Genomic DNA, 22,289 nt, shown 5'->3' with positions numbered 1-22,289 from the left:
CCTATCTAGGATACTTTTTTGTTGATTTAATCATTCATCTTTAATTCACAAATTGAGTTGTTTGTTTATCTTGTTCTTGTTAGTTCACGATTGCTTGCAGGAATAATCACCCTCGTGGTTGAGCTGACTGTGCATGGGTCGAGATTCATGATAGCCTCTGAAGTTAGTGTAATGATTGCTAAGACGTATCATCCGTGAATAATTATAGTTTAGATCCCCAACGTCGCTTTATCAACCGACTTATCTTCTTATCGAGATGGGACATCATGTAGGTAGGACCTACGGAGGCTTTGTCTGTTTCGGCATGTATCACGTGATTAGATAGCCGATCCATATGATAAATGATTCAGGGACGCGTAGCCTTGTAGTTGGATATATTGCATTTTACAGGTTTGTCATTGAACATGCAACCTCTCTCTTTTTTTTTTTCCATTCAGGACTTGATTGCTTATAGTGTGAACTTATTGTGATTCTATTATGAATGACTTAAATTTATTAAACATCAGCGGTATAAAATATAATAATATTAGTGGTATGGATTTTTCTTTTCTATCTAATATTTAATGTTTATCTCAACTGGTTGATACCTAGGTAACGTGATATATTTCTAACACAAGTTTTTTACCTTAGGCCCATACCGGTATATATTTAGTTACCATATCTACTACCCATGGATACCATGTCCGAAGCCAAATTTAGTCATTTTAAACAAAAATCACACTCCAAAAGTCTCTCCATCCCACTCTCCAAGCCATCTAGATGGCCAAATTCCTTTCCTTACCAGCCAAACTTAGTCAGTCTACTCCACTTGTCAAACGTGGGCCCTACACATAGACCCACACATGGGCCCACCGGTCTACCATCCGAGGCCAGATCGAGTAGGTCGTCAGGGGGTTGTAGTCGCTGAGCAGCCGTCGTCGTCGCCGAGCAGCCGCAGCCGCCGTCGGGGGTCACCGTCGCCAAGTAGCCGCCGCTGTCAGATCCGTGGCGGTTGTCGTCGTCGCCGAGTAGCCGCCGCTGTCAGATCCGTGGCGGTTGTCGTCGTCGCCGAGCAGCCGCCGCTACATCCGTGCTGGTATTGATTCGACAAGGAGGGAGAGTGAGATTGAAAAAGAGAAAGAAAGAGGGAGAGATTGAGCGAGAAGAATAGAGATAGAGGCTGACATGTGGGTCCCACTGTCATAGTTTTAAAACAGATAGGATGAATGGAGAGACTGTTGGACTAAACAACGAATTTGGCTGGACAAATGACATGGCGAGTTAGCCAAATAGGTATTTGGAGAGACTAATTTATCAAGTTTATTGGAGATGCTCTTATGTATCATATATGATACCCATAGAAAATTATATACGATACCCAACTATCATGTGTAGTCATGAGTACCATATCCGATATATAGGAGAGTTAGGGCATGATAATCACCAACTGTAGTACTCAGGTGTTAGAACTAAAAAATATAAGGGATTATAATTTTCCTATTTATCCACAAATGTAAGAGATTTTAGAGTGCTACTTTTGATTTGCCCAACGACTGCATTTATTGCACACTTTTATTTGCATAGCTAAATGTGGTATTTAACAAACTCACAAAAGTATCCATGTAGTTTCACCTCGACCCTAAACTGCGCTGAACAAACTAGAAACCCTTATTTGGTATGGACGGACGGAGTAATTCTGTTATTATTGGACAGATGTGATTATATTCCAAATAATTGCATTGACGTATATACACCAAATGGTAACCCAAAGGGGACTAAATTTTAGTCCATCTGACCTAAACAAATACACCAAGAACTGTCCTATATACACCAAACGGTTCTCCTTTTCAGCATCAAATTATATCCTTCCAACCTAGACAAAATGTAGCGAAGTAAACGATGATCACATCTATTTATTCAATAGAAAGCTCTCCTTGAGGATATCAGCAGCTAATATTAGTAGCTCCACCATCTCCAAGCTCGCAGAGCTGAGGGGATCTTGTTTCTCCGACTTCGATGATTTAGGTGATTCAGATGGATCATGCAGCGCATCAGACGTAATAGCATCTGATGAATCCCCTAACCAGCTTACAGGGAGAGCTACACCAACAGCTGTCTTCATAAGGTTTGCTTCGGTTATGAGGCTGTCCAATGCTTCATAAGTACTCTCTAAAGAGGCAGTTGACTTGACACTCTCATAGGCCTGCAAACAATGTTGATCATTAGTCTGCAGGTAAAGATTTTGCAGCACATATTATTTGCTTAAGTTAGCAATGTACCACGGCAGCGGAAATAGTTCCTCACAAGCCGAACGGAATGCAAGTTAGATTGTAATATCTACTAACTAATGTTTACTTGTTGACCATTGGGAATTTTGCAATTGCATCCTTAACATTCAACCATTAAAAGATTGCATTTCAGAGTTTCTGATCGAATGGAACCTTGCCTTCCCACATGCTTTTATTTTTATATCATCAAAGATTTTGAAATACATCTAAATTTGAATCTAATAACTTTGATTAATGATTCCATTCATTATGTTTGTAGATATTGTTTTAAAGGTAACAAATTATCCAAAGTTCATGTAACTATCATGCATCACCCATATTTCTTTCCAACATTTTGCTTCTTTCTAGTAAGCTGCATCTATCAAGAAAAGAGTATACCTTCATAAGCACAATATGCAGTCTGTGCACTGAAGAAGTGAGGCGCTCCATAGTAGCAACACTTTCCAAAAGAGCAGCATTTTCAACTTTAACCCTGTATGTAGCATAAGTAAGCAGTCAAAGAGAGGTATAAAAAAAGACATTTTCAACAATGTTTCTCTTATTTGATGTTCCTTACCGAGTGGACTTACACCTACATACCATTTTATACTTTTGGAAAACGGGAGCAAGGAAAATATTACATCATACCATATTTTAAATAAAATGTTATCCAATGTTATTGTGCCTCTATCTAAACATAATAGTAACAATTTTGAAATTATAAAACACAAACCTTGCAAGATCCACTGAGTAATCTTTTGCGACTGTATGATCATTTTCATCAGAGTACTCATGACCAATATTAATGTTTTCTTTTCTCATCCAATGTTTTAGAGATGCTCTATTCAGGATACTTGTAAACATCCCTTGACGACCATGTGCAGGAATGATTTTCATATTATCGCCAGCACCATGATCATCCTTTGGTGTTGAATTTCTGTATCAGCAAAAAAGATATCATAGTGATAAGAAAGAAATGTACTGTTATGGACCAGTATCATGGATTCATGGGGTTAAAGCACCAGCAGCGAAAGAAGCACCGAAGCAGCTTACCCCTTCAACATCAAATATTCTTCTTTAAGTTTTGCTAATTCTACCAAGATTTTCACTTTTTCCTCTTTTACCTGTACATAAGAGGTTAAACCCATTACAACACATCATATGTGCATCAAGCTCTGCAGCTTTATTATGTAATGCTAACATAAGTTCCAAAGATGCTTACAAATAGAAGAATTAAAAAGAGGACTGTCAAACATGAGCCTAAGAATCATAACCAAAAATCCAGAATTGCTACATGCCTAAGGAAATCATGCCACAACTCGCATAACTGAATCAAACTCATCTAAGGAGATTGTTGTAGACTATGGCAAGCTTTTCATAATCAAGCTGCCCTAAATCAACCTCAATCTCCCCCTATATCCAAGAAAACGATACAGGAAGACTTGGGTGAAAAAGAAGTAAATATTGTCAGTTAGCACCAAATAAGTTATTAAATAGTGGCACAGAACAAAATAAGTCACTCCGTTAATCATGAAAGATCTTACCAACCAAGGTTAACACTTAACAGTATAATCAATCTATTTGTGTACATACTAGTTTTAGAGAATTTTCAGAAAAAGTTTAATTTTTCAAGAATATATATCCCATAATCAAATAGTCCATAATTCTTTTTGAAAAAAAATGAACCATATGGTCCAAATTTTCTTTTCCAACAAATGCTAACTCAAGGAATAAAGAATATGCTGGTTTAATCTTATGATACTGCCATATAAAACTATAACATATCATTGCAATGTGTGAAACCCTCCATGATTCAGAAATCTTCATTTTGTAAAGATTGTAACTGAAAAGCATAGGGTACTACTTGAGATAAGTTCTTCTGAAGCTCCTCGATAACAATTTGATTTCTTTGTTTCTCCAGTAGGTATCTTTCTTGCTCCTGTGAGAAGAGCATAAGTGCCTCCATCTGTACACATAAGGTTATTCAATCCAAGGAACTTGTATCAGAACTTAAAAAGAAAATTTGACAAGAATCAACATATATGATGAGTGGGCACAAGAGAATCAAAAGGAAAGCAAGACACTGGGAACATACCTTCTCATGCAAAGCTTGAGCAAGCACATCCGATTCACCAAATGTTGTACAATCAGAAGGAACGTCATCCTTCAACACAAGCAATCACATAAAACAGTAATTACATATGATAGAAGTGTTTTCCTTCCGAAAAAGGGTAAGGCACTCTAAAAATATGCATCCAATAGATATCCTAGGGAATGATGGTATTGGGTATTATAAAAATGTATTTTTTTAAGTCTGCGATCTATAATATCTACATTTTTCTACTTATTTGTCTTAATGTTGTAAAAGGTACTCTCCTGTCACAAAAGGATTTCATATTTAATTTACCTCACATATGCCTATACAAAGCTACAAAGACTAGAATGCCCCTTCACTCTTTCAAACCTCAGTGGATTTGTCACCTATTTTTTCAAATCACAATATGTTTTTTCCCTACATTACCAAACTCCAATGCAATAATGCTTAAAAATGAAGTCTTTGTAGGACAAACAACATGAGCCAAAGATGAAGTCTTCTTAGGACAGAGGTAGTACCATACTTATCCCTGGTAGAATGAAGTATGCAGTTTGAGTAAAAGCTACTGCCCAGCACATCATACTAGTTCTATCTAAAAACGAATCCCACTAGTTATGTTATTCCCATCACATTATTTTGTGGAATTAAGTACTGAAGCTGTTATAAACTAGATGGAGCAAAGCAATCTGTGATGAAAATAAAACAAGATGCAGTTTTAGATCCCAGTGGAACAGTTTTAGATCCCAGTGGAACCAAGAACCTTAAAGAATGCAGCAACTTGTTCAGGTTGGTAAGTTCAAATGCAAACGATCCTGGCAGAACAAGGATTGGTGGGCACCCCAACAAAGGTTGTTCATAGTGTTTCTTTCTAGTCTCATATACTGTTTTAACATAACATCATCCTTTCATCATATCTTATTTATTGCAGGCCTAAGTCAAAGTGTGCTCAGTCTAATAATATGCAATGGAGAACCTAGACAAGCTAGAAATCATGTTTCAATATGTTAATGTCATCATGGGTGCATCTCCAAGCAGCCATTGAGGTCCTATAGAAATGACTACCATTGATCAATAGTGAAGTCATGATTCAGATGATGATGTGCCATGAGCAGGTTGCTGACTGCATAGGCTGCTAGAAAGCAACTGAAAGTCTAATGATATGCAAAGGGCGACTACTTAGTATAGCTCTGCCAAAGATAGAAACAAGAGGAAACCCATGGTTCGAAAGTCAAATGTCTTATGGAAGTCATGGCTAGTAGTAGTTTGGTGACATCCCACTATCTCAGAAAAACTTATCTACTATTAGTCAATAACGGAGGTATAGAGAACCCATAATTAGCTGTCCAATCTGCAGAAAAGGAAGTGAAGTAGTAGTTTAGTGTTTATCAACCAAGGATTCGAGCGGTGTGTGGTTTTCTAAAGACAAACCAAGGCCGTCCTCCATGGTTTAAGGAGTTTAAACACGGTACGATATTAGAAAATTTGTGTTTATTTCAGAACTGCTATTGCTTTCATTTGTGTTCATTGGTACATATGTGAGCTAGGTTTGTTTGGCATTATGTCAGTTTGAATTACCAAGTTCTTATCTACCAGTAACTTATAACATAGGACATTATGATAGTTAAGTTATGCAGTGGAAATTTCTTGTTATTTGATCATGTTGTTGTGAACTTGTCAGCGCAGGGCATATGCACATGAGACGAGGGTGTACAACACACTTGTCGACGTTTGATGTTGGCAATAAATTTACAGGGTGGCTATCAGGCTCGGAATTCGATGGTTAAGATGGAGAGGGAGACGATTTACACAGGTTCAGTCTCTCGGCGTGGCGAGATAATACCTTACTCCTGCTTGGCAATTGTATTGCGTAGATTAATCTCTATTGCCCTCAACGGGGCACCCCGTACCCCTTATATAGTGGGAGAAAGGTTACGGATATGATAGAGTCTTAATCTAGTAAGACTAAGATCTATCCCAATTCGGTTATGGCTCGGGTCCGAAGTACATAGCATGCAATCCGATACGTACCAGACTCCTATCCGCCATCATACAAATATATTCTCCTTCCTATTCGGTACCCTATTGACCATGCGTATTTGTGTAGTCTCCGGATACCCCCGGTATAGGTATCCCATAGCAGCCCCCGGAGTCGTCCATAGCGGCGCAAGTCATCCATGCAGATTGTTGATCATCAGGTCTGTCCCTGCGCTATATGCTTGACACTATCTGAGTGCTTTTCAGGCGCCCCCGAGTGATCCCGAGTACTCTGCGATGATTGTGGAGGCTGTGGAGGGCTCCGATTGGAAGAGAAGTTTAGGTGCATCGAAGATGCACCTAATAGGTGTAGCCCCCGACTCTGCTTAAATGCCCAACAATTAAACATAGAGTCATCTATGGACTGTTACTCAAAAAGGCTTTCCGACTCAGAGCTGCACTGCTAGTAGTGCTTCCGAACCCGAGTGGTTTGGAAATGATTTTGTGCTGTGTTTCCCCAGACATACAGCCTTCGGCTATGTTCTACCCATGGATAGGTTGCGCCGACTGGCTCAACCGTTATAGCCGAGTAGTTAGTACCGAGTATATTCGGGTTTACTCAAAGTTTAGGCATAAGCTAAAAAGCGCAATAAAGTGGCATGGGCGATATCGACCGACGCCTGCCCGAGCGCGGCCATGGGCCCATAACATAGGCGTACCGTCGATTCCCGATTTGAAGGAAATTACGAATTTCATATCACCGTCTGGCGCGCCCATAAAACTTGCAACGTTCCTTAAAAATGGCATGGTATCCGTTATGCCAGCGCCAAAAATTTCGGCCCACTCTGCCCGCGTGGGAACATAACGATACTTAGCCTGGTAACGGAATTTTTCTAGCCATTAGGCCCATTAGCAGCCCATTTAAGCCTCCCGTTACTCTGCCCATTCATCTTTTTCTTCGCCACGCTGGTCACTGTAGCCCCAATTTGCTACAGCGATCCCGTGCTCACCGAACCCTAGCCTCCGCGCCCAAAGCCCTAGCCTCTCCTCCGCTCACCGTACCCACACTTCCCCTCCAGCCTACCGAAGAAAGCCCCCGATGGCTTCCCCGGCGGATTCAGGGAAACGCTGCCACTGCACGCCTAGCAGTCCACCATCTTCGACCAGAACCTCTCCGACCTGTCCGGAGCCGGCTTGATCCAGAGCAAGGAAGTAGCCAGGTACCGCGGCGCTTACGGTGAGGAATTCCCTACCCCCGACTCGCGGAAAGTAGTAGTATTCGAGCCATTCTTTGAGCGGGATTTCGGGCTGCCGGTGTCTTCTTTTTTCCAGGTTTTATTGGATTTTTACGGAATTGACCTCCATCACTTGAATCCCAATTCCATTCTTCAGATCGTAGTGTTTGTATACACTTGCGAGACCTTCCTTGGAATCCCCCCTCACTCCAACCTCTTATGCCATCTCTTCGCCGTTAAGCCCCAACCCAACCAGAATCACCCATCGGTGGTGGGCGGCGCCGGCGTTCAGCTTCGTGAGGGGAGTAAAAAGCTTGGCATTCACTGCCTATGAAGACCTCCCTTAAGGGCTGACATGCGGCGTGGTTTTATTGCTCCAACCTAGCCAACCCCCTTCCTCCCTTCGTTGGTCATGCTTCTGTAGCTCGGGAGGCTTGACGACCGAAGAGATGCCGCAGGTGAACTCGTTGCTCAACTTGATTGAGAACTTGAAGACCATCGACTTAACCGACGTCTGGGTGACGCGTCACTCCATCCAGCGCCGAATCCAGCCTCTAAAGGACCAGGTCCGATTCGCCTTTGATAACACCGGGAGCGACGACCCGACTCGGGAATCGGCGGAGGTGTCGCGGTGGGAGGCCATCTAGGCTAGAGCTCGACGGTTGTTCGCCCCAAACACCACTATTCCGGCTATCCCTTCCGACTTCCCATCGCCATTCCACGCTGGGAATGCTCGCCCTCCGGTGAGTCCTTTGTCTTTTCCAAAAGGTTTACTTCCTGCTTCTCGGGTGTTTACCCTGATTCATCATATTCGACTTATGTAATTTTTGCAGGACCGCCACCAATTCCTGTCCTACCCCCAAGCCGGGCCTCGTCTGTGCTCAAAAGGGGGGCGGAAGCTTCGGCTGACGAGCCGACCGCCAAGAGAATGGCGTTCGATCCCGATGCCGAGCTCACCGGGGCGCCAGAGGATAACGACGCTCCGACCCCGACTCACTCTCCAAGCCCACCTCCTTTGAGGCGCTTGAGGAGACCCACCTTCAAGACAGGACCAAGGTAACATGACTCAACTTTCATGTCGTGATCCGATCAGGATTCTTATGCTTGCCGAAATCATATCACCTGGCTTCTTCAGGAGATCGAGCAACATTGATCCTGCCGCACCAGCCGGCTCTGCGGACGTTCAGCCCCCGGGTCCACCAACGGCCATTGCTCCAGCCGCCCCGAGCTCGGCCTGTGCTTCACCAGCTAACCCTGTTACAAGGCCAACCACCGAAGCGACCCTGGCAATCGCCCCGGCCGCGCCCCATCACTGACTGCGAAGCCAGACATCACCGTAGTGCTCCTAGCCACAGGCGCTGCGAAGCCGAGTGCTAGGGTGTCTGTTCCGCCGGTCGTGACAACGACCTCGGTAGCGCTCCCACCAAGGGCCCGAGAGAGCCGCACCGAGCAGGTCAAGATTGACCTGTCAGATGACTCCAAGGACATCGCCAAGATCGAGCGATACATCGAGAAGTCGGTCAAGCTCATGAAGGTACGCTCTTCGATCGTTACCCTAAGTGTGCAATCCCATTAGCTCACGTCGCGTTGTTTAGGGAATCGAGGCACGCTCTAAGGCAAAGTCGGAGGCCCTACGCTCGATCGACCGGCAGCTGGGGAATATAGACGCGCTGCGTCAGGATCATGACGAGATCTTGGAACGCGCGAAAGCTTTGGAAAGCCGCCAGCAAGGTGAGATAGTTGGCGATGAACCGGTCACGAAGCTATGCCCATGAGTCAATGGACCGTTTAGGGAGCCCCGACAACCAATGTCCAGCCGAATCGTCCAACGGAACCGGCAGATAGTTAGCCATAACTTTGGTGTCGCCTCCTGCGGCCCGGATGGCCATGGAGTATACCGTGAGCCATGCTTTCGGGTCGGTGGAGCCGTCACACTTCTTAATGCTAGTGGGCTTGAAACCAGTCGGCCAAGTTAACTGACTTAAGTTCTTGGTGAAGGAAGGGACGTCGTCTGTCATGTCAGTGTCAGAGCTCTCGGGTGACCGATGCGATGCCTAGACGCTTGGCTATGACTTTGGTGGTCCCTGTCGCGGGGACGGTCCTCCCGACGGGTGTGGCGTTGGTGTTCGAGCTTGTGGCAGAGGTCGGCGGTCCTCCCTGTCGAGGCGCCGCTTCTTAGCCCTGAGCTCTTGGCGTTGCCGATCCAGTCGACGAATCTCGTCGTCGATGCGGCGTTGCCTTTCGACGGAGTCTCTCTTCCGCGCCGAGTCAGAAGAACGCCGGCGTGATCTGCTTTCGCTATGCGGCCGGGACCCAGTCGGTTGCCGGGAGACGTTCGCCTGAGACCTAGGAGATCTGGACGACTGAGCCTCCGAACGAGCGGCTGGGGTACCTGTCGTGCGTTGGAGGGAGTGCTAGATCGCAGCAGTAGTCACCAAGGCCTTGACCTTGTTTATGGTTTATACCACAGGTAGATCTGGCTGTGGGAGCTGCTGGATGATATCGCCGAGTAGATCGGCGGCCGCACGGACGTTCTGCTGGGGCGTCTTGAAGACGTCATGCCCGTCGACTTGGGTTTGGAGCAGACCGCGCTGCATCTTCCAAGATTGGAGTCGCAGCGCGGCGTGAGACTGCGTCGCATGTCGTTCCTTTTCCTCCCGCTCCTGGCATTCTTTTTCCTCCTCGAGTCGACGCTCTTCTGCTAGTCGAGCTGCCTCCTCTTGCCGGTTGGCTTCAGAAGAAGGTGACGCCGGCTTGCCGGCGGCGAAGACCTCTCGAGGCGGCACGAAGCTTCCGGTGCTGCTACGCGTCTCGGAAGCATCAGCCGAAGGAGTCGACGCCGCCTCGAGATTGGTTTCAACCTCCATCGAAGTCGCGCCTTGACTTGCCTGCCGATCCGACCCAGGGGAGAGCATCTCAGTGTCGTGTGACCAAGATTGGATCTGGGTCTGACCTGATGCCTTCTCGTCGGGCTCGAACCGACAAACCTCTTCATTAGAGTCGGAGGAGCTCGAGTTAGTTTACGATAGCGCCCCAAACTGGTCGGTCTAAAGCCTGATGCCACCGAACTTGAAGGTCGAGCCTGGCGGAAACTTCCTCTTCATGATGTCCGAGTTGAAGTCCATCGAACTTCGCTGAAAAGAGTTTTAGATCAAAAAAGAAAAGATAGCGCACCCCTACCTAGCGCGCCAACTGTCGACGTTTGATGTCGGCAATAAACTTACAGGGTGACTATCAGGCTCGGAATTCGATGGTTAAGATGAAGAGGGAGACATGAAGAGGGAGACGATTTACCCAGGTTCAGGCTATCGATGTGGCGAGATAATATCTTACTCCTACTTGGCAATTGTATTGCGTAAATGAATCTCTGTTGTCCTCAAGGGGGCACCTCATACCCCTTATATAGTGGGGAAAGGGTTATGGATATAATAGAGTCCTAATCTAGTAAGACTAAGATCTATCCTAATTCGATTATGGCTTGGGTCTGAAGTACACGGCATGCAATCCGGTACGTACCAGACTCATATCCACCATCATACAGATATATTCTTCTTCCTATTCGATACTCCATTGACCATACGTATTTGTGTAGTCTCCGGATACCCCCGGTATAGGTATCCCACAACACTAATCACCAACTCACTCATGTAAGCTGGAAAAGTTGTCTTGACAAAATTATGGACTAAGTCATATGGCGATATGAATTCTGTGGAAGCTAATATATGACTGTATTGTACTAGATGACTAGGTAATTTGTTGCTTTGCAGAGAGTATGCTACAGCCTGTGAGCACATATCGAGATCATGGAAGAACCTAAATAGACTTGGAATTGTGTACCGAACAAACCTTAGAGCTGGTGCTAGGGCTGACATCCATACTGACATGCACATCTTTACAACTGCTGTCACAGCATTGCATCTCTCCGACAGGGTTTTCAATGATTTCAGGGTTGATGAGAATTTTACCCAACCTATCTTGAATCACATTGACAACAGTGCTCAACTGAGATGATTCTACTTCCAATATTTTCATAATTTCATCCCGTTGTTGTACATACAGCTTTTGAAGAGCTGACAGTCCATTTCTTATAAACTCGTCATAGAGTGCCTGCGTTCCAAAGTGAAATACACTTAATAAAGATGTCTTGACAAAGAAATATAATCTCAGTTTTTATACCTGTCTTTTCTCTAATATTCGCGCATTTCTTTGCAAATGTTGCTCAATTTCAAGACCCTAAACATCCAAAAACAAATGTGTCAGCAAAGCCAAAAGATTATGCTTCTCCTAACATTTGAAAAAAAGTCTTACCATTCTTAGATTGTTTTGAAGCTTAGATATTTTAGCTCTCAGTGAATCTTTCTCTTCTTCTAGAGATGCCTATAAGAAAGAGTAGTTGCTTAGAGAAGGGGACATGTTCTTGCACACTACTCGCTCTGATTCCAAACGTAAATGCGTAAATGCTTAGAGAAGGGGAGATGTTCTTGCAAACCACTCGCTCTGATTCCAAACGTAAATCATTTTATACTCTGTATCCTTTCATTTAGTAAAAAAAATTGAAATTGTACCACAATTTTACTTAACCAAGTAGAGTAGCAAAAGTTGTTTAATGCTAAAATCCTGGATAATCATCGAGCATCCAAGTAGTATGTATCTAATTAAGGTGGTTGTGTAAGAAAGCTAAAGATCATAGCACATATGCATCTAAATAGAATTTTATGGAGAGAGAAGTGGAACATGTCCCCTCATTCTGCACTATTTACACCATAGAGTTGGAGCTTTGTCCAGGGCAAATGTATCCTAAATAGTGGATACAGAATCCAAAAATTCATATATGTAAGTAAACAACTCAATTTGAATTGAATTATTGGAATAGAGAAAGGGCTTTAAGTTTACAATGTACTTCGAAGTTGAGGTTCCTCCATCTGAGCTGAAACTCCAATTATCAGCAGAATCGTCCAGAAGAACTGAACATTTTTCTTCAATACTAATGTTCAAAGAGCAGTCAGAGTCTCTACAACGAACCTCATAAAATTTTTCAATAACCTGAAAAAGAATCCGGTATTAATTCTGCATGTAAAAAGGAACACAAGTACAAAACTGATGTATATGCATGTGACAATGCTTGCCAAATTTAAAATACACGAACTTAGCGCGACAAAGGATAGATCAAAAATATTGATTAAAAGAAGATTCTAATTGCCAATGGGGCATCCCAACTAGGATGCACCAAACCATAAAAATGCATTCTGAAAGTAACGGAAAATTATGGGAAAAAATTAATGGCTTAGTGTATTTCCATTCAAATGTAAATTGAATCTACACATTGAGAAACAAAAAACAAAAAAATCTGCTGAAAGGAAAGTGCTAGAGAAAACACAAGATTGATCACTGCAATCTGTCTTCTTTCTTTCTTGATGTGTTGATCAAATTTGTATTAGAAAATTTGTGAAGTGGTCAATTAAATTATACTCCATGAAACTAAAACTTGTGAGAAATTTAATGCATATTTGCACATTTTCTGGATGAGTTGGAGCACCCTAGTTAGGGAGCCCCAGAGTACCAGAAATGATCCTGAATTAAAGAGTATAGTCGAGGTGTATGATAGCATAAACAACCCCATACATCAGAAAGAAATGAGCTGTGAAAAATCTTATTTTAGAGCTTTCTAGTCCGGTGTCGCTAGTGATTATTTCATAGTATATACATAGTAGTCCTGCTTAAATCAATTTACACTCTAGGTCGGAAGAAGAAAAGGCAGGAATACCTAAATCCTAGATTTAAAATAGAAGTTCACAAAAGGAAATGTGTGCACATCAACACATTACTGGGGATGCATGATTGGTTGAGTGATGTTGAAACTGTATGGGATGGTTCACCTGAATAGGTAGATGCTGGATGACATTGACCAACTAGATTGTTTAGTTGGGTATATGGTGGCATAGATTTCTGTTTGGTTTTTAGGTTGGATATATGACAGTTGTTTTTAAGGCTCTCAGTTTTACCAGAAATCTCCATACCCACTCCTCTAATTAGTGGTCTTTTAGAACAAGTTGACTTTAAAACCAAGGTTACTGCCAAGATCATCAGTTGTCCTTATGCTGATTTCCTTGCTTGTAAAATGGGTAAAGTAATGGACAAAGATACATACTTTTGAGGAAGATTGAGTCTGCTCTTTAAGCCCCATCAACTCCATTTGCAACGCATCATTTAACCGTTTCTGATCATCAATCGAAGATTGATATTCTTTTGTCCTGCCAATAAGTAATCATTATGACACATTGCACTTGTCAGAAACTTGTGCAGGCAAACTCTAGGACAATGAGGATAGAGTTTAAAATATCAAGTTAGCATTTCACTTCCCGTTGCTGAAATGTTTAAATACACAACAATGCAAAAAGAAAGTACATGAAATATTCCAAAAATAAAATAAGTAACAATAAGTTTAGGGACTAACAAAGGAAGAATGAAAAAGTAGTTGCACAAAGTGATAGAGCACATGCTTAAAAAAATGCCATAGTAAATATAGGGGAAGATTTAATCATCACTGCAGCGGTCCCATAAAACTCCATTTTCCCATCAAAAAGTGAAGGCCTCGTGTTCTCATTCTTCTTAATGAAAATAGACTAAGATGCAGAACAAGCCCTACTTAAAAAAGACTAGCTATAAGGACTCCTTGACATACTTGAAATGCATTTCAAGTCCTTTAGATTCCTGCAGTCATAGTTAGTATATTATTTTATTACCAAAAGCTTTGTCAGTGCACTTGTAAGTGTTTCAATGTACCAGTGATCACTGATATATGGTTTACAACTAATAAACCCAAAAGAAATGGCCTATTTGGCATAGCTCTAGCTCCCAACTCCAACTTATCTAGAGCCAGAGTTGTACTTGTACCTAGTGGTATGTATTCTCTATTTTTGGAGTGGAGTTAGCAGAGTTGCTCCTAAAAATTGAACTAAAGGAATAGAGTTGGGTTTTTGCTGCTCCAATCCACCCCAAAAGACCCACTACCCTCTACTTTTTTATGTAATTACGCGAAACTGCCACTCACCTACCTTAACACACATGCATGTCCTCTCCCTCTCTCACATCCACAAACGGCGTGGACGGGGAGTGTGGTGGCCAAGAGGCATGAGGGCGGCGCGCCGGACGGAGGTGGCGACAACCATCGGCAGACGTCGACCGACCAAATCCACAGGGGTACTATTGTTCACCTCACAAATCACAATCCTCTCTTTTAAGAGTTATGGAGCTGACAAGGCTAGCCAAACGCCCAAACAATTTTAAAATGTCCTCCAACTCCCATTAGAACTGACTCACACTGGAGTTGAAGTTTGGAGCCCTACCCAATGGACTAAAAGAAACTAAAAAATGGTAGTAGTTACATCTTAGAGCAAAATTGCTACGTATTAATTTCAATATATTCTTCCTATGCAAGAAATAGCAAAAACCCATGAAAAATTCACCATCCAATCAATTCCATAATCCAGTGTGAAAACCAAGCCTCTCTAGAGCATTCCAATGTGCAAATACAAATAAATCTAGGGCACCTATCAAACATTTTGAATAGAAAGTTATGGTACCTTTCCTCAAAGTTTGCAAACTTTTGTAATATTGCTTCTTCTTGCTCCTTTGCTTTCTCACACTATCAATTTCAATTGAGAAAATATGCAATGTGCAACAAAGAGCAAAAGTTATGTATGCAGTAACAACTCTCCTGGTGCACAATTAGATTTAGCAAGTAAACTCAATTAAAAAAACCTTCATTAGTGAATTGTCTCGTTCAGCAAATGCTTGAGCAACGCTGCTTTGGAAAAATCTTACTTGCTTCTCTAGCTCCTTGTTCTGCATTGTTGTTTTAGAAAAGAATATCACTCAATGATAAGCATGAACGCATATCAAAAGAACTTAGAAAATTTGTGTATTTCCTTAAGTAATGAACAAGTAAGACCCTGAATATGTAAAGATTGACTCAGGCTACAAATATTGTTTAGGCCTTGTTTAGTTTCTAAAATTTTTCCCTAAAAACATCACATCGAATCTTTGGATACATGCATAAAGCACTCGATACAGATAAACAAAAAAATTAATTGCACAGTTAGGGAGGAAATCGCTTGACGAATCTTTTGAGCCTAATTAGTCCATGATTAGCCATACGTGCTACAATAATCCACATGTGCTAATGACGGATTAATTAGGCTCAAAAGATTCGTCTCGTGGTTTCTAGGCAAGTTATGAAATTAGTTTTTTCATTTGTGTCTAAAAACCCCTTCTGACATCCGGTAAAACATTCGATATGACACCCAAAAATTTTCTTTTCGCAAACTAAATACGCCCTTAATTGTCACGTTGCAGGTTTTGAAGTAGAACTAATATTGAATTTGAAGGTACGCTATACAAAGAAAAGAGTAATCCTTATTATCCTCAGGTTTTTGCAGGGTCCTGGGATTATCTGATGACTGTTCAGATTTTAGTTACAACAGGATGCATTAATTGGGCCATATAACTCGAAAAGAAAGATCCCTCGGTTGCAGAAAGCATGAAGTTCAAGACTCTTCACCAATTAATATAACCAAATTGGTTACTCACTATACTGCTTAATCGTGGATAATGGATGACAAGCACAAAATTACATGCCACTGAAAGATTTTCATTTATACCAGAAATCAACACATACTAAAGAAAGCAGAACAGCCAGATGTACAACACGTACCTTTGATAGCTCAGCCCCATGTAATTCAGCAAACTGACTCTGAAATAAAAAAATACAAAAGCTTAAAATGACAGAATAAAAGAGAGGGCAGATATAAAAGAATAGTATAGAGAGAAAGGAGGAGGGAAGGTATGGAACACACTTTAACTCTATAGGCCTCAGAAAGCTCCTCTTGCAAATTTTGGTTCTCTCTTAAACATCCACCTAACTTCTTCTGAAGATTTTCAATATCCTGCTCCAAAGCAGCTGTCCTGAACAATTAGAATAAACATATTGCTTTATTTTGCTACTGTTACTGTAAACGATAATGGATTATGAACAGAAGATATGGAAAAACCTCTGAGAAAGCATTCGAGTTGCAACAGAAACATATCCAGGCCCAGCTTGTTGCATACATAATTGCTCGATATCTTTCCTGAGTTCATCTCGTTCTGTCAAACCAAGTTATATTAACAAACCCATATTTCAATACCACAATAAAACAGCGGAACGAAACAAAGAATTAGTTATAAAATAAATCTACATGTTCCGTTCACTCAAAAAATCTGTAGCATGATATATGATAGAATAGCAAGTCATCAAAAATGCCAGAAATCTCAAATTCATCACCAAACAACTTTGCTCTGAAGGTGTTTACCCACATTATGATCTAAGGGTGCATCCGATTATAAAAAAATAGCTCGATTCTCAGTAATCATGGGGTAATCCTAGTTAATTCCTTTATAATTACCCCCAATTGTTAGTTAGGAATATATGTTTCCAGCGTAGCTAAGATTCCAATAATCTGAGGTATTAGGATTCTTTTTGAACCAGGTAGCTATCCTAAATTACTCCCCTCATAATCTTTTTGAATCTTTGCTCATGCATGCATGCTGGGAATGTCACATTCCCTGTTATCAAATTCCCACTGTTAGTATTATGGGGAATGTGAAGATAACCATTAATCCCATTTTCCTGTAACCAAACACACCCTAAGTATCATCACATGAGGGTAAAAGTGCAAGCAGACTGCTATGTGTATGTGTGGTTCAGCCCAACCAAAAGGCTAGTGTTGCTAGGCATAAGTGGATTCTGGAAGATTGTGTTACAAAGGGTAAAATAAGTTGTAGTGTATGCGTATATATACTATGCAAAATGTAGCGTAATATGCTTCAGTTGGTTGCGATCCTCAGACAGAGATATGAGCTAAGGCAGCAGCTCAAATAGCCTTTTGTACTTTGTTTACTTTCATTTTTGTTACATGCCGAATGGTCAGGCATCTAGCAAGCAATATAGATGATGTAAACTTCATGTAATTAAGTGCAGCTGTTCAAAGGACTCAAGACAGTGTGCTGAGGGAGAACAGTGCTGGTGTTCATATGCAGAGGAGGGTCGCTTCACAGCTGTGCCATGGAGTGAGGGGCTCAAACAGGATGACGGGTGCACAGGCGTCACACATTATAGTCAAAAGTGTTCTATAGATCCCCATATTACCCAAATATCATGTAAATTTAGTATATATAAAACAATATTATTCAAAATGCAGATTATTTAAATCAACTATTAGTACTATGAAATCAATAACTAAAAATTAATAGACATTTATAGGATAAAAACTTTATGAAATGCATATGTAACATACATAGGAATGGAGTTTTGTGAAACCTTAGGTCCATAATCCCCAGGGTTATGTGCCACAACTCATATTACTTGTGGTTTTCCGCAACTTTAACCAAACGTGGGGTTTTCTGAAATTTACTCTAAATTAAGTGTGCATTTTTTCTTTGGAACAAAATTACTCATCAGTTTCATATGAACAATCTAGGTAAGGCACATACTCCTGCCAAAGTTAAAACAGTTTAACTTCATGATTCTACAACAATACTTATTTCAAACAAAACTCTGTGTTCTTCAGATATTTAACTAAAACATATCAGAAAATAAGCTAAAACACAATGCATATAAAAAGAAGCAAGTCCAGCATACTATCTGCCAGCTTTCCTTTTTTAATTATTTTTAGTTATTAATAGTTGTTGCTACAAGTGAGACCCTCTGAATGAACTGCTTGAGAAGACAAAGATCTATGGAGAGTTTGTATGATGAGATGTTAAGAACTACAGTGATCAGCATGGGAAAATTAATTGATTAATGAATTAGAATCCTGTATATTGAGAATACCTCGCTGGAGTTCTTCAACTCGACGAGTTAATACTTCAACTAGGTCTGTTTTTTCATCCAGTTCTGCAGAGGGAAAAAAAGTAGGGAAGGGGGTAATAAGACCAATGATCCTGGAATCCTGAATCAACAAATGCAATTGATATCCTAATTGTTATTGATACCACGTGTGTTAAGATTTGAGGGAGAAAAAGATCAAATAAGAAAGCCCGTGCAGTAAAGGTAATCTAGATTACTAGTTATACAGTTATACCAATAATCATCACAACATAAGCGCATTAAAACAATGTCTTGCAGTAAAGGAAGCTTCATTTTGGTACAATAGAGAATTCATGTAAAAATGCTAAATAGGAAAATACCATATTGGAGCCCCTCAACACGACGGATCAATACTTCCAAGTGCTGCTTTTCATCTCTTTCTGTTCATGAAATATAAATTAGTTAATTCTATGCAAGTAATTGCATCAGAATATAACAAAACAAAAACAATGGGGAAACCACAAAACAAAATACACACACTGCACATAAAATAAGTAGAATAGATGCTTCACTTGAATATTCATGTTTATTTTCACATTAACTTTTTACATGATTTTTCACATTCACAATGTAATGGGAACCTGAGGTTAGATGCTGGGAAGGCAGGGAAACATTGGAAAGGAAAGGATAGAATATGGTGGCAGAAAATGTGTGTTTTATATGCATCACAAGTAGATTTTTCTTTGTAAAAAGGTTACAATTGAAAACAGAATGTAAGACACTATTCATTTACGCAAATGATTTGTAGCAATGTAGAGGTATGAAGTAATGCATTATTACATTTTTCTGATTCATTACAATCCCCAATCAGCATTGTTTATCTACCCTACAATTTCATCGTTGCATGTACAGATCAGGCATGTTTGGCTGGTGATCTCATTAGTGTGGGCATGTCCTACTATGAGGAATGTCTCTAGAGTCAAGACTGACTCAGTTCAGATTTCACAATAGTTTTTGCCTACAAGGCATGCACATTGAATTGCCTAGTCTGTTATGAAGGAAAATGATAGAACTTTGAGATGTGCAGCTAAGGAAAACAAACAGGATGATCAACTAAGCATACCATTTATATTAGTAATACAAGTTCCTCTGGAAAGGAAGCCAAAATGTTGAGACGCAAATATTACCTAGATCTTTTTTCTTTCGAGATTTACAAGATTATATCAATCAAATTTATGAACTACTATGGGAAAGTGGCATGTCCAGGTGATATATCTAGCTAATCCTGGCATGGAACATGTTAGGCTCCACTGTTTTAATTGTTAATTGAGTATTTCAGTAGTTCACATATTTATTGCCCGTAATCCACACATTATTAAGTGATATGGCAGAAGCAACAAGACTCCCTACTATCAGCACCAAAGTTTGCAGAACACCTGAACTATAACAGGCAAGGCTGCAATTCATATAGCACATATAGTAAAACTCATCTCTGATAGGTAACATTGAGCAGCATGAACTTAACCATCTACACTGTCTCTATTCTGAATTCCAAATCTCTGCCTCACTGACAATTAATCAATTATAGAAGGCCTACAGAAGTTCAGACAAAGTTGGTACACATCACATAATGTCTCAACATGATAATGCCCCCAAAAAATTTGCATCTACCATATAAACAGGGGCAAAGCCAGAATTAAAAGATTGGGGGTACCGCGATTTCTCTAGAGATCTATTGTATGTATGGTGTGGTCAGAGTTTCGGCGAGATGGCAACAACGTCATAGCCGCTATAACAAGAGCCTTATGGTTTATGAGAGCTATTCTTTTATAAAAATATATTACATATGACATAAATATGTCATTAAATTGAAAATTCCAATAGAGAGGCCTACGGTATAAGAGGGATATTTTATTAAAAAAACATGTGACCTATAATATATCATTAAATAGAACATATAGTTGAGTTTTAATATTTCATTAAATTGAATATCCAATTTCAAAGGTTTTCTGTGTACAAGAGCTAAAGCCTCAACGGCCACTAGATGTGACATCTAATATGATATTAAATTTAAAATACAATAGAGTTAAAAAGATGGCTTCTGGTATACAAGAGCTAAAAAACCTACTACATATAACTACTAATTGATCATTAGACTGAAATCTAATATAGTCAAATGAAAGAATAAAAAGAGATCGACAGAAACCAATCTTGAAAATATATTCCACACAGACAATATGTACCGTCCATCTCACTAGCGAGGATGAACATGGGGGTTGTCAGCTGGTCATCGGGGGTGCCAGGCCCACCCACACACACCCCGTGGCTTCGCCACTGCATATAAAGTATTCCGCCATGCATAATAGCCACCAAGAAGCGAGCATGCACATAATGACACTACCACACAAGCTGAGGAAAGCAGCTTGAACAGCAATACTGCCAGCTAATAGTACCAGGTAAGGAGATTACCACATTGTAGTTCTTCAACCTGACAGAGTAGTGAGGAGCTATCCACGGCACTTGCCTCTTTATCCATTTGTCACTCGTCCTGAAGATGAAATCTTACTAGACATCAATGACGATTAGACTCTGTTTAAGAGGGCTATAGGTTTTCTACGAAACAGCTAGTCTAAGAATGATTTGAGAAGTTGCTTTTCAGAAAAGTGATTGTTTTAAGAACCCTTTTGTTTGCCATAATAGCTTTTAGCTTGCTGCAAGGTTGTTCTGAGCTAGGAACTGTCCAAAATACCCAAAAGACAAGAAATGATAGATTGTGTGATGAACTGTAGATTAAATGCCATTTTAACATGACTCTACATACAATCGAAGGTGTCACAACGCATTGTATACTGAATATGACAATCGTAATATCATCTGTTATTCAAGATTAGTTAAAATTCAGAAGCGCTGTGCACAAATTAGATTCTAAGAGAGGTGACCGCTGACTCAAGGTGCTCTAAATGCACAAGTGATCGTTTCGTAGGATGAAATCAGCAACCAAAATATAAACCAGGGAGTCCAATTTTACACTGGAGCAGCTATGAATTCGGTTTCCATAAATTTGCTTCAAACAGCCAGTTAGTACACACGATTAATTGATTACAGAGTACAAACCTGGTTGTGGCTGGAACAGTGAAACTGGAACTCTGGAAGCCAAGCAATCAAGGAAGTAAGCGCAGCTGGGCGCTGGGCAGGCAGTCAGGCACGCTGCACGCGGGTCTCGGTCTGGGCTGGCCGAGCGCCAAGCCACGCTGCTCAGATCCCTCAGGCCCAGCTCGCCTTCTGGTTCCGGGCGGGCCACGGGGCCAGGACGCTGGGCGCAAGCCGGCAAGCGGCGAGCCGGCGATGGCAACCGCCGACTGGAAGTGGAAGGCGCAAGGCGGCGGGCCGGAGAACGGGCGACGCCGACGCCGCGACGCGGGGTGGGGCGGGGCGGGGCGGCCGTGCGGTGCTGGTGACCGCCGAGTGCCGGAGTCGCGGGGTGGGCGCCGGGGCCACGGGCGGCAGGGCGTCGACGGCGTGCGGCGGTGGGCGACCGGCGTGGACGGGATCGGGATTCGGGGAGAGAAAGAGGCTGCCTGCTGGGCTGAGCTGAGGGTAGTAGGGTTAGAGCCAGATAGGTGGCCCATCTGAGAAAGGGAGCCGTAAATAAGGCCCAGTTTTTCTTTTGGGTTTAATATACCCTTGTTTTTTTTCTTTCCTTTTTACACCTACATTCCTAGGCTTCGGCGTAGAGGGGATAACTTAACTTATCCCAGACATAAAAAAACATAGTAATAGATTAGTACATAATTAATTAATTATTAAAAAATATAAAATAGATTAATATATGTTTTAAAACAACTTTCCTATAGAAAATTTTTGCAAAAAATGCACCATTTAGCAGCTCGGGA

At 41.4% G+C, this 22,289-nt stretch overlaps 1 protein-coding gene across 3 annotated transcripts; it reads right to left on the bottom strand.

The window, feature by feature from the left end:
* Positions 1-1,526: 1,526 nt before the first annotated feature.
* Positions 1,527-21,754, bottom strand: LOC102705609 (protein Daple). 3 transcript variants are annotated; one of them, XM_006650161.3, is made up of 20 exons: positions 21,511-21,754; positions 20,866-20,961; positions 18,777-18,836; positions 18,421-18,483; positions 16,601-16,694; positions 16,406-16,514; positions 16,264-16,302; positions 15,312-15,395; positions 15,134-15,195; positions 13,699-13,801; positions 12,444-12,593; positions 11,859-11,927; positions 11,727-11,783; positions 11,397-11,657; positions 4,342-4,410; positions 4,111-4,212; positions 3,300-3,370; positions 2,980-3,183; positions 2,646-2,739; positions 1,527-2,182 (listed from the first exon to the last, which is right to left on the bottom strand). In XM_006650161.3, the coding sequence occupies exons 2-20, from the start codon at positions 20,930-20,932 to the stop codon at positions 1,889-1,891; spliced, it is 2,052 nt and encodes a 683-aa protein (XP_006650224.1). In that variant the 5' UTR covers positions 20,933-20,961; positions 21,511-21,754; the 3' UTR covers positions 1,527-1,888. The 3 variants fall into 3 exon arrangements, with proteins under 3 accessions (XP_006650224.1, XP_006650223.1, XP_040377795.1); XM_006650160.3 differs by having other exon boundaries at positions 20,866-20,944; positions 21,511-21,753; XM_040521861.1 differs by lacking the exons at positions 20,866-20,961; positions 21,511-21,754 and having other exon boundaries at positions 16,406-16,509; positions 18,777-18,802.
* Between the last annotated feature and the right edge of the window lie 535 nt (positions 21,755-22,289).

The sequence above is a fragment of the Oryza brachyantha genome, chromosome 3 (genome assembly GCF_000231095.2).
Source record: "Oryza brachyantha chromosome 3, ObraRS2, whole genome shotgun sequence".
Taxonomy (NCBI): domain Eukaryota; kingdom Viridiplantae; phylum Streptophyta; class Magnoliopsida; order Poales; family Poaceae; genus Oryza; species Oryza brachyantha.
Note: the sequence above shows the minus strand (reverse complement) of the source record. Positions and strands in the feature narration are given on the sequence as shown.

Coding starts and splice junctions, on each gene's coding strand:
- LOC102705609 (XM_006650161.3), bottom strand. CDS start 20,932: ATGGATAAAGAGGCAAGTGCCGTGGATAGCTCCTCACTACTCTGTCAG. Junction 16,695..18,420: donor AGTTGAAGAACTCCAGCGAG/GTATTCTCAATA, acceptor TTGGTTTGACAG/AACGAGATGAACTCAGGAAA. Junction 3,184..3,299: donor GAATATTTGATGTTGAAGGG/GTAAGCTGCTTC, acceptor TTGCTGATACAG/AAATTCAACACCAAAGGATG.